Source organism: Theropithecus gelada, chromosome 6 (assembly GCF_003255815.1).
Source record: "Theropithecus gelada isolate Dixy chromosome 6, Tgel_1.0, whole genome shotgun sequence".
Taxonomy (NCBI): Eukaryota; Metazoa; Chordata; class Mammalia; order Primates; family Cercopithecidae; genus Theropithecus; species Theropithecus gelada.
Genome location: NC_037673.1, coordinates 10,303,591 through 10,315,379, shown reverse-complemented (window position 1 = coordinate 10,315,379; position 11,789 = coordinate 10,303,591). Strand labels below are relative to the sequence as shown.

Below are 11,789 nucleotides of genomic sequence, written 5' to 3'. Positions count from 1 at the left end.
GTCTCGCTCTGTCACCAGGCTGGAGTGCAGTGGCGTGATCTTGGCTCACTGCAACCTCCACCTCTCGGGTTCAAGCGATTCTCCTGCCCTGCCTCAGCCTCCTTAGTAGCTGGGATTATAAGCACGCACCACCACATCCAGCTAATTTTTGTATTTTTAGTAGAGATGGGGTTTCACCACGTTGGCCAGGATGGTCTTGATCTCTTGACCTCATGATCTGCCCACCTCGGCCTCCCAAAGTATTGGGATTACAGGTGTGAGCCACCGCGCCTGGCCCGCCAGCAACACTCTTAAGTGAGAATTGTTTGTTTGTTTCTTGGAAACAGGGTTTCATTGTGTCATCCAGGCTGAGTGCAGTGGCACCATCCTAGCTCATCCTCAGCCTTGAATTCCTGGGCTCAAGTGATCCTCCCACCTCAGCCTTCCCAGTAGCTGAGACAACAGGCATGTGCCACCACACCGGACTAATTTTTAATTTTTTTTTTTTTTTTTGGTAGTGACAGAGTCTTGCTATGTTGCCCACGCTGGTCTTGAGCACCTGGCCTTAAGCAACTCTCCTGCTTCAGCCTCCCAAAGCACTGGGATTACAGGCGTGAGCCACTGTACCTGGCCAGTTTTAAAATGTAATAGGATGACATTCTTATAGGATCTCTTTGTAATCTTTGTTATAACTGTGCTATAATCTGTTATCCTGTATTTTCAAATTTGTGCTATTTCTCTTTTTTATGACAACTATTGTCAAAAATATCTATTTTATTATTACTTTCAGAGAATCAGCTTTTGTCCTGGATCTATAATCTTCATCGTTTCATCAATTTCTGCTTTTCATTTGATTATTTCCTTCCTTTAGTTTTATTCTACCTATAATTTTCCTTCAAGATATCACTTTTGCTTTTCCCCACAAATTTTGATATGTAGTATTTTTATTACTTTTCAGCTCTAATTTATATTATGGTTTCCCTTTTTACCTAGGAGTTTACAATTGTGTTAGATTTAGAAAAAAAGAAATTAACCACATTCAGAGAATATGGTGTTTATGACACCACTTTTTTGCATTTTCTTGAGCTTGGCTTTACAGACTACTGGGCTAATAATTCTAAATCATAACCATGTGAAATTTTTCTCCAAATTAAGTCAAGACAATTCCATATGTAAAAGAATACATAAATCCTTTTAATTAAAAGAAATACGGGTGTAGAAAAGTTATTAAAATATGTGAACAAAGAAAATATGCTTCGTTCACAAAAGGTGGCACTCTTTTAGACAGCCGGTGGATGATATGTGTGTATGTGTGTGTATTCACATGCTCACCCATGTTTGTGCGTGTGTAAAAGAGCCCATGGGCAAGGAAGGGGTTGATGGCTGTCACACAGACCTGAAGAGCGTGACTGAGAAGATGCCCCTTTTAGTCGTGACGGGGAATGGAGGGGTATGATGGTGTTACCTGTTTGTAGATCTGATGATGTCAGAGTTTAAGATAAAGCAGGGTGTCAGGAGTCCTTGATGTAATTAAGTATGTGATATGGTTTCCCTGTGTCCCCACGCAAATCCCATCTCAAACTGTAATCCCCACATGTCAGAGGAGGGGCCTGGTGGGAGGTCATTGGATCTTGGGGGTGGATTTCCCCCTTGCTGTTCTCATGATAGTGAGTTCTCACAAGATCTGATGGTTTTAATGTGGCACTTCCCCCCTCGCGCTCTCTCTCTCTCTCTCTCTCATGACGCCATGTAGTAAGACACGCCTTGCTTCCCCTTCGCCTTTTGCCATGATTGTAAGTTCCCTGGGGCCTCCCCAGCCATGCGGAACTGTGAGTCAATTAAACCTCTTATAAATTGCCCAGTTCCGGGCAGTTCTTTATTTCTTTATAGCAGTATAAAAATAGACTAATACAGTATGTATGTCCATAAAAGAATTGGAAGAGTTTTTTTGTTTGTTCGTTTTGTTTTTGTTTGTTTGTTTGTTTTTTGAGATGTAGTCTCACTCTGTTGCCCAGGCTGGAGTGCAGTGGCGCGATCTCGGGTCACTGCAACCTCTGCCTCCCAGGTTCAAGTGATTCTCCTGCCTCAGCCTCCCAAGTAGTTGGGAATACAGGAGTTTGCCACCACACCCAGCTAATTTTTTGTATTTTTGATAAAGACGGGGTTTCACCATGTTAGTCAGGATGGTCTCAATCTCCTGACCTCATGATCTGCCCACCTCAGCCTCCCAAAGTGCTGGGATTACAGGGGTGAGCCACCGCGCCCAGCTGGAAGAGATTATTTTTAAATGATGTCCCTGAATTTAAAGGACAGTTGAAGGTGGATTTTACTTATTTCTACTAACTCAGAGATACAGAAATTGAGGTAGAAGTGAAATCCCATGTCACAGCTGGCTCAGTGGCAACTGATTGGGTTGGAGTGGTGGGATTTGAGAGCAATTTCAAAGAAACGGAGAAACAACAATGTATGCTTCCAGAGGCATATTTATGTCGGGTCTGATGAAACTCAGATCAGAAGCAGGCCTCTGATCACACGGGAATGAAGAATGAAGCATTTCCCTCTGGCCTCTGTCTCTGGGATGCTTACCTGGCTCTTGAATTAGGACCCATACCTCTGGCAAGGGACATTCCAGCTGGGAGAGGCACAGACAGGGAGGCCCAGGAAGAAGCAGGCATAACCATGTCGGCCTGTGCTCAGCAGAGGTGCCCAGTGAACGGTGTTAAGTGCATTCACAGTGGCACACTTTTTCTGAGACAAGGAAAGATAGAAGTCGCATTCCAGTGTCCACTTGGGGAACAGGCCCAGACCGGGCTGCCTGTCACTAATGCTGTGGCACGGGCAGTAGGTGAAGCCATGTGTTGTGGGGATGCTAAGTTTCAGACTCAGATTGCACTGGAACTGCCTCCTGGTTCCACCACGGGAGCGCCTATGGTACCTCCCTGAACCTGTGACTTCATCCATTCACCACAGACACCCACGTCCACATCTCAGCGCTCCGAGAGTGGAATGAGATGCTCTGTGCTAAGGCTTCTCAAAGGCTCCATTGCCTCCAAAGCCCCTGGCAGGTTTTGCTGAAAAGTAGGCCCTGACTCAGCAGGTCTTGGTGGGGAGGGCTGGGATTCTGTACGCCTAACAAGTTCCCCAGCAGGGAACCCCCTGCTCCGGGTCTGAGGACCCCACTTTGAGTTCAGGAGTCTGCACCAGTGGTTGTCAATGTTGGCTGCACACTGAACTGACTCTGGGAGCTTTAGAAAATACGGATGTCCTGGCCGGGCGTGGTGGCTCACGCCTGTAATCCCAGCACTTTGGGAGGCGGAGGTGGGTGGATCATCTGAGGTCAGGAGTTCGAGACCAGCCTGGCCAACATGGTAAAACCCCATCTCTACTAAAAATACAAAAATTGGTCAGATATGGTGGCGGGTGCCTGTAATCCCAGCTACTTGGGAGGTTGAAGCAGGAAAATCACTTGAACCTGGGAGGCGGAGGTTGCAGTGAGCCAAGATTGTACCATTGCACTCCAGCCTGGGCAATAAGAACAAAACTCCGTCTCAAAAAAAAGAAAAAAGAAAAAACTGCTGTCTTATCTCACTCTCAGATTCTCAGTTAATTCTGAGATGTGGCCTGGGCACTTGGACTTTTACAGACCTTTCCAGATGATTCTAATGTACAGTCCAAGCTGGGAACCACCATCGCTGGGAGACACCTGGTAGGTACAAAACGCCTCAGAAATCTGGACTCACATTTTTTTAAACTTTGTCATTGTTGTTCAAATTTATCCAAATTTTGTTTTTTAAATTTATTTCAGAAAACTATTAACTCCTTGAGGTGATGGATATTTCCTCAATCTAAAAAATCAGAGCTGGAGATCAGGACTAGGAAACGAAAAGCACGCTCTGGGGTCCAGGCGCAAGCCCCAGTGTGGACACCTGTTGGCTCAAATAAACACTCAAGAGGCCAGGTGCGGTGGCTCACGCCTGCAATCCCAGCGCTTTGGGAGGCCAAGGTGGGTGAATCACCTGAGATCAGGAGTTTGAGACCAGCCTGACCAACATGGTGAAACTCCATCTCTACTCAAAATGCAAAATTTAGCTGGGCGTCGTGGTGCACGCCTGTAATCCCAGCTACTCAGGAGGCTGAGGCAGGACAATCGCTTGAGCCTGGGAGGTGGAGGTTGCAGTGGGCCGAGATCGCACTACTGCACTCCAGCCTGGGCAACAGAGCGAGATCCATCTCAAAAAAATAAATAAATAAACAAATAAGATTTTAAAATAAGTACTCAAGAAACCCAAACGCAGCAGAGCCCCCTCTCCATTTCACACTGAAGATCAGGGGCAAAGTCACAGACTGTGGGGGAAATCAGCACTGTAAGTACAGACTTGAAATGGGTTATTCTACCTGTTCTGTTTGTTTTCATATTGGCAGCTGACCAATAATGATAATAATTACAATATTATAAACACAAACACACCTATATCAAGGAATTTTTTTTTAAAACTCAATGCCTGTTTTCTCTTCTTTAATGAGTCCTAATTGACCAAAAAAAGATATTTGGGTCATGTTGTTAAAGAATCTCATTGAAAAGAATAAAGGAGGCCAGGCATGGTAGCTCATGCCTATAATCCCAGCACCTTGGGAGGCCGAGGCAGGAGGACTGCTTGATGCCAGGAGTTTGAGACCAGCCTGGGCAACATAGCAAGATCCTGTCTCTACAAAAAATAAATAAAAATTAGCCTGGCATGGTGGTGTGCACCTGTAGTCCCAGCTACTCAGTAGGCTGAGGTGGGAGGTTCATTTGTGTCCAGGAGGTCAAGGCTCAGTGAGCTAGGATTATGCCATTGTACTCCAGCTGGGCAACAGAGTGAGACTCTATCTCAATATAAAATAAAATGAAGAAGCAATACCTGACAAAACAGCCACACTGCATCAGTCAGAAAACTCCTGCAAACCCTACTGACTCCTTTGGACCTCAAGCTCCCCTCCAGGGACTCCACGGCTCCCCAGCCCCAGCTCAAAAGCTAGAAGCACACTGCAGACCACATGTCCAGCCTGAGATGCCCCAGAGGGAGAGCTCATCAGAAAACCCTTATCAAAGTCTCATCCTTATTCTGGCAGACCAACTGCAAAAATGGCTACAATTCTTCCCCTCCCTTTATCCACACCTCTTGTTATGTGACTTTGCATTGAGAGGAGTCTATTTTCCTATCTCTTGAATCTGGGCTTGGCCTTGCGGCTTGCTTCAGCAGAAGTGATACTGAACCTCAGCCAAGCTGAAGTATCATGAGGCCATATTTGCTCAGCCTGCTCTCCTGGAACCCTGCCCCTGCCATGGAAAACAGGCCGAGCCAGCCTGCTGGAGGATGAGAGACCAAAGGGAGCAACGATGAGGCCTCCCAGTTAAGACTGTTTTGGTCTTGCCATTCGCAGCTGACCACCAGTTGAATGCAGATGAATGAGCAAATCCAGCCTCCGTCAGCTAAGCCAGGCCACCCCCAGTAAAACATTTACAGTTGTAAACACCCGTGAGATGTTGTAGCTATTTGTTAGGCAACATGATTGTGGCCACAGATGACTGACACTCTTATATCAAAAACACATAGGGGCTGGGTGCAGTGGCTCATGCCTGTAATCCCAGCACTTTGGGAGGCCGAGGTGGGTGGATCACTTGAGCTCAGGAATTCGAGACTAGCCTGGCCAACATGGTGCAACCACGTCTCTACTCAAAACACAAAACTTAGTCGGACGTGGTGGTGCGTGCCTGTAATCCCAGCTACTCAGGAGGCTGAGGCAGGAGAATCGCTTGGACCTGGAAGGTGGAGGTTGCAGTGAGCCGAAATCACACCACTGCACTCTAGACTGGGTGACAGTGGGAAACTCCAACTCAAAAAAAAAACAAAAACAAACAAACAACACATGGGCCTCTCTGCTGCTGCTAGACCCAGAGTGTCCCCAACCGCCCACCCGCCGCCAAACCCACTTCAGCTGAGTCCTCCTCTGACTCCAGCCCCTCGGACTCCCGGTCTAGCATTCTGCTCAATTCGCCCTCCTCATCCCCTTTCTCACAGTTCAAAATCTGGAGATGCAACTAAAACACTAGCATACATGCCTTTATTTATTTATTTTCAAACTCGGGTTTTGTTCTGTCGCCCAGGCTGGGGCGCACTGGTGCAATCGCAACTCACTGCAACCTCCGCCTCCTGGGCTCAAACGATTCTCCTGCCTCAGCCTCCCTGGTAGTTGAGACTACAGGCGTCCACCACCATGCCTGGCTAATTTTTGTATTTTTTTTAGAGACGGGCATTCACCACATTGCCCAGGCTGTTCTCAAACTCCTAGGCTCAAGTGATCTGACTGCCCCGGCCTCCCAAAGTGCTGGGATTACAGGAAGGAGCCACCACGCGCAGCCTAACATACATTCCTAAAAAGCAAAGCAAACCTCTCCCTTGTGCTTGCAGGCCCTCGGCAAGCATACAGAGGCCTGAGGTCAGAATTAACTTTCTGTGGTAACTAACAAGAACCAGAGAAGTCACTTTCTATGCTAATCAGCCCATTTCAGTGCACACACAGGCCATGAGCACCGAGGCCCGGTAAAGATGAAGGACTGTTCCAGTAACTGGAGTCTCATTTTAGGGGAAACGTGATTCTGAAGCTTATAAATCTTTCTGAAGCATATAAAAAAATAAAAAAATAAAATAAAATAAAAATAAAATTTTCTCACATACATTTCAAGATAAAGCCCTGATCATAGCTATAAATCTATGAAAATGAAGTTTTAATTTTAAGCACCTCAAGAGTAAAGGGAAACACCCACACTGGGTGTGATGTGGGCTTTGCTGACCTAACAAAACAAACCAATGGAGGGGCCTTTGGAAAACGTCACCAAGAGACCCTGGAAATTTAAATATACAGAAGCGGGCCAGGCACGGTGGCTCACACCTGTAATCCCAGAACCTGAGAGTCCAAGCAAGAGGATCACTTGAGGTCAGGAGTTCGAGACCAGCCTGGCCATCATGGTGAAACCCCATCTCTACTAAAAATACAAAAATTAGCCAGGCGTGGTGGCGCACACCTGTAGTCCCAGCTACTCGGGAGGCTGAGGCAGGAGATTCACTTGAACCCAGGAGGCGGAGGTTGCAGTGAACAGAGATTTCGCCACTGCACTCCAGCCTGGGTGATAGAGTAAGACTCAGCCTCAAAAACAAACAAGCACAAACATGCAGAAGCAGAATCCCATCAAGACAGGAGTGCAATATTTTAAATTGAACACGTATTTGGGCCTAATTAAGTCCAAGAGCTGTCTGACATTTAAACGGCCCTTCTGCAACAATTAAAACAGCACACTTGGTTTGTTTTCACTGTCATCTCAAGAGCCACCAAGGCCAAAAAGGTGAACTTCAGGTGATAATAAGTGGAAGAGAAGAATTAAGAAAAAGAATTATGGCAGCTTTCACTGCCTCAAGTCAGAAGGAACAAAACCACCATAAATCCGGACGAGATCAGGAGCACCCTTTGAATGTTTCTGGGCAATTATTTGACAAATATTTACATGTTGCATATTAAATCATGCAATGCTTTTAGAGCAATAAATATTTTAGAAGGAAAATGGTGTGCTGAGCCACATCCAACATTCTATCAATCTCAGGAGGCAGGAGAGAATGCACTTTCTTAAAGAAAACGCATCTGACCCTTAGTTACCCAGACCAAATGGAACGCCTGTCAGCTCAGGCAAAGCTCCCTTCTTAAACGCCCAGAGATGAAGAGCTCAACAAGCACGTCCCAGAAAAGTTTAGACGCCTTTTGAGATCATTTCCTCCTAGAAAGGCGGCTGTGGGCTGTACCTGTGAGCTGTCGTTCTGTCATTAATGCAATTACCCCTTCACTGCACCAAAGCTGTCCCGGCCTTCTTTAAGGTTTTCAATATCACTAATCATGATAAGCTTGGAGACCAGGCTCCAACGAGGTTTCCACCCCAGAGTCTCTGCACACACTGTTCCCTCCGTCTAACTCCTCTTTCCCCTAGATACCATCTCTACTCAAATGTCACCTGCTCTCTAAATGATCATCCTATTTATAATTTCAGCCCTCAATGTCTGAATGCCTACATTACCCTTGTTCAGCTTTCAGGTTCTGTAGGCTTGGAGAGGAAACAGAAAAGCATCCCAGGGAAGGTGCCCTTAAACCAGGAGCCTGCAGGCAGTGAGGGAGTGAGCCATGCTGCCGTCGGGGAGACTGGACACCGTCATGCGAAAAGCAGTCCGTCTCCCAGTTTCCTACGTCTTAGCTAGCTGCTCTTCCTCTGCAAGTTCTTTTCCTCACTAAAAGGCTAGGACTCTCAAAGGCAGGGACTGCTGGATTCAGCTTTGAGTCTGCTAAAGCACCTAGCGGGAGCACAGTAGGTTTGCGGTAAACTTTAGCAATGACTCACTGCATTTACCACAGAGGGGGCCATCAGGGCTTTGCCACACTTGATTCTTTCAGCTGTTTTTCAGGAAGATGTCTGATCAACAGCCTTGAGGCTCCTGCCTCACTCCCCCCACTGACCCCCCAAAGCACAGAACACAGGTCCTGCTCCCTCTGATCCAAAGATGAAGGAGTCCAGGGGTCTCTAAGTTAGCAGGCTATGTACGGGCCTACATCATTATTTTACGTGACACAGAGACACAAAGTCTTCACTTCTGCTGTCATCAAGGGGGAAGAAAAGCAGAGAGAGAAAAAGTCTTGCCTGGCAGAAGACAAAAAACAAAACAAAATAAAACTGGAAGGTGCTCTCTTCCAAGCCAAGAGAAGGCAGGTGAATGAGAAACAAGATGGTGAACACAGGCCTGGGGCCAGGACGGTACTAAGCCATTTTATGCTCACATCCTAGGAGGAGAGGCTGCCGTTATCCCTATTTTACAGATGAGGAAACTGAGGCAGAGAGCTGCTGGGAGGCTGGAGCTAGCCTCCCATACCACAGCCCTCCCCTGCCTCTCTGCTGTGTGGCCTGGAGACTCAGTCTGTTAGGCTCAAGCCCCTGGGGATGGTTTACATTGCTGTCAGTTTTCTCCAATGCAGCTGTTTTCAAACATTTACGTTTTGCCCCTAAAGGAAACATTATATAAAGCTGAGCCCAGTGCCCTAGAGTGGGGACTGGGCGAGCCAGGCCCCTCCTGTGCCCATTCCAGCCCACTGGAGGCAACCAGGCTGCCCAGGAAGCAGGAGAGACCCACCCCTCCTGTTCCTTTATGAGCTTGGTGGGGCTTCCTTTAAAGCTGGTCCCCATACCGGCTTCCAGAGAGCAAGGTTTCTGATACACACATTTGTGCCTGAAAACTCACAGTTAAACCAAATGTAGAGCTTGAGAAACAGGCCCTAGGACTTCGGGAGGGGCTCCAAGCCCTAATCACATGCCAGCCAGGGCATCTGTCGCCGGGGCTGGGGGAGGGGGCACTGCAAGGGGAACAGAAGCAGGAATTACAGGACTCCAGGTGATGCTACCCACGGGGACCCCACATCTGATCTCACTGCCTAACACATGACAAGGGCAGACCCTTCCTCCAAGTTCAAATGCTGTGGGATATGGTTTGGCTGTGTCCCCACCCAAATCTCCTCTTGAATTCCCACGTGCTGTGGGAGGGACCAGGTGGAGGTAATCGAATCACGGGGGCAATGTAGTACAAGCAGAAAGTGACATTCAAGGGCTTCCCATCCACCTAAGCCCAGCCCAAACCACAGTCAGGGCAAACCACCTGCCCCACCCACTGCAGGATAAACCAAAGGCACAAGGTCACCCAGGTCCCCAAGTCAAAGCACATGTTTTCTATCAGCTGCAGGCTCCTGAGCAAAAGCATTTGCATTTGTGCTAGGCTGCATCTGCAGATACAAGGTACCTCGGGGAATATAAAAATCAGGTGAGAACGCTGCCATTTGCCCACTGAGCACAGACTAATGGGCACTTGGCCACCGTGGTCACTCTGCAGTTTTCCCTTGAAGTGCTTTCCTTGGTGGAAGGTGTTCCACCAGTCAGTCCTTCTCAGGTCTTCTTAAGCCAACTTTTTCTTTTCTTTTCTAAACATCTCTTGCTTTCTCTGAGTCTGGTCATAACGAATGGATAGCCTGTGCCTGCCTCCACGCCGCCTGCCCTCCCGGAGTGCCCTACCCCCGCGGCTCTGGGGCTCTCCCCAGGCCCTGCCTCTGGGGAGCCCCGGCTGTCTCTGGCTCGCGGAGGTGACCGTGCGGACAGACCAGTCAGAGATCACGTTGGCTGGTCGCGACGCGGGCCACAAGGCTCAGCGGAGGTGGGGTAGGGGACCAAGCTGTCCTGGCGAGGGAATAAACTGTTGCTTCCTAATCACTGCGACTGGAGGAGCCGATCTGAGCCCCAGCGTGTTAGAACAAGGGCGGCGCGAGGGGCCCAGGGGACAAATGGGACGCTGGGCAGGAGGGGCTGTCTCCTGCAGGCGAGAAGGAATGGTCCCCTGCCAGGGGCCTGGGGAAAGGTAACGGTCAGGAGGGGCCCGGGTTGAAGAAACCCCGCAAAAAGCCAATCCTGGATTGCAGCACTGGCCGCCAGCGCGAATTCAGTCAGGAGGTCCCTGGGGGCCGGTAAACGAGAAGGAGATGGGGTGAGGACGCCGGACTGGCGTTTCCTGCCGCGCTGCCACCGCGGGCAGAGCAAACTGCTCCTCCCCGCACCGCGTCCCCCAGCCTGGGACGGGGAGGCCACCTAGGGCACCCCACACACCGCGCTCCCAAACAGCGGCGAAAAGGAGCTCTGGGCGGCGGCTGAGTGACCAAGGGACCCGTCCGGAGCCAGGACCTGGGAGGCGCGGGGATGTGGATGGGAGGAGGGGAGCGGGGCAGTGGGGTGCTCAAATCCTGCGGGGACGCCCGCTTACCCGGCCGTTGCGGTCAGTCTCCTGCGCCTCCTCGACGCTCACCCCCCGCCGCAGCAGCGTCCGCAGCAGCCCCACGTTGTTGGCGCAGGCGGCGCGCAGGAGGGTGGCCGCCTCCGGGACGCCCTCCGGGACGCTCTCCGCGCTCTCGACGCCTTGCTCCTCCTCGTCCTCGAAAGGGTAGAAAGAGTCGTCCGAGGCGATGCTGCGGGTGTCGGGCAGACTCGAGAAGTCCTCAAACTCTTCGTAGTCAGTGGGGTCCTCCTCGACCTGCGCTCCCCGGGGTGGGGACGGCGGTGGCGGGGTCATGCAGCGCGCCCCGCCGCCCTCCGGCCCGGTCCCGGCCAGCAGCACCATGCCTGCGGCCGGGGCGCGGGCCGGGGGCCGGGGCGCGGGCAAGGAGAGCGGGACGCGGGGCGCGCGCCGAGGTCCCCGCTTCTCGCTTCTGCGTCCCTAGGGAAGCCGTGGCCCGCGCGCTCCAGCTCGGCGGAAACCGGCGCCAGGCGGCTGCGCTCAGCGAAAAAAGTCTCCGGAGGCTGAGCGAGTCCCTGGGGTGGGCGGGACCGCGGGGGCTTTCCGAGGCGGGGCGGGGCGGGGCGCAGGGACACGCCTTCACCCGGGGCCTTCCCCGGGGCCCGTTCCTGGCCAGAGTTCAGAGCCAGGCACGCGCTCTCCCTAGCGCCGGGACGGGGCACCTGGCAGCGTTGCCCCAGAGCTGGGGACAGCTCGCGCAGGAGAAACAGAAGCAATCACTAAAGAAGCCGAACCCGAGTCTCGGGCGGCGAGCCGCCCCGCCTCCCCCTCCGCCGGCCCGCGGGATGGGGGCGGAGGTGGCGGTGGGGGGACGCCGGGGTGGAGCCGGCCTCCAGCTTCGGGAACCTCGGACCCCTGGAGCCGACCCCCGCCAAGGGCGTCGGGCCCCCGCGCCAGGGTGGGGCC

The 11,789-nt window shown here is 50.9% G+C and overlaps 1 protein-coding gene across 1 annotated transcript in view; it reads right to left on the bottom strand.

Annotated features, from left to right (window-relative positions):
- The window catches only part of ANKRD33B (ankyrin repeat domain 33B), an 88,162-nt gene extending 76,816 nt beyond the window's left edge, over positions 1–11,346 (bottom strand). The window contains exon 1 of the mRNA XM_025388732.1: positions 10,854–11,346. Coding sequence (XP_025244517.1) covers positions 10,854–11,207 — 354 coding nt within the window. The 5' untranslated portion in view covers positions 11,208–11,346. The remainder of the gene's footprint in view (positions 1–10,853) is intronic.
- Positions 11,347–11,789: the final 443 nt, after the last annotated feature.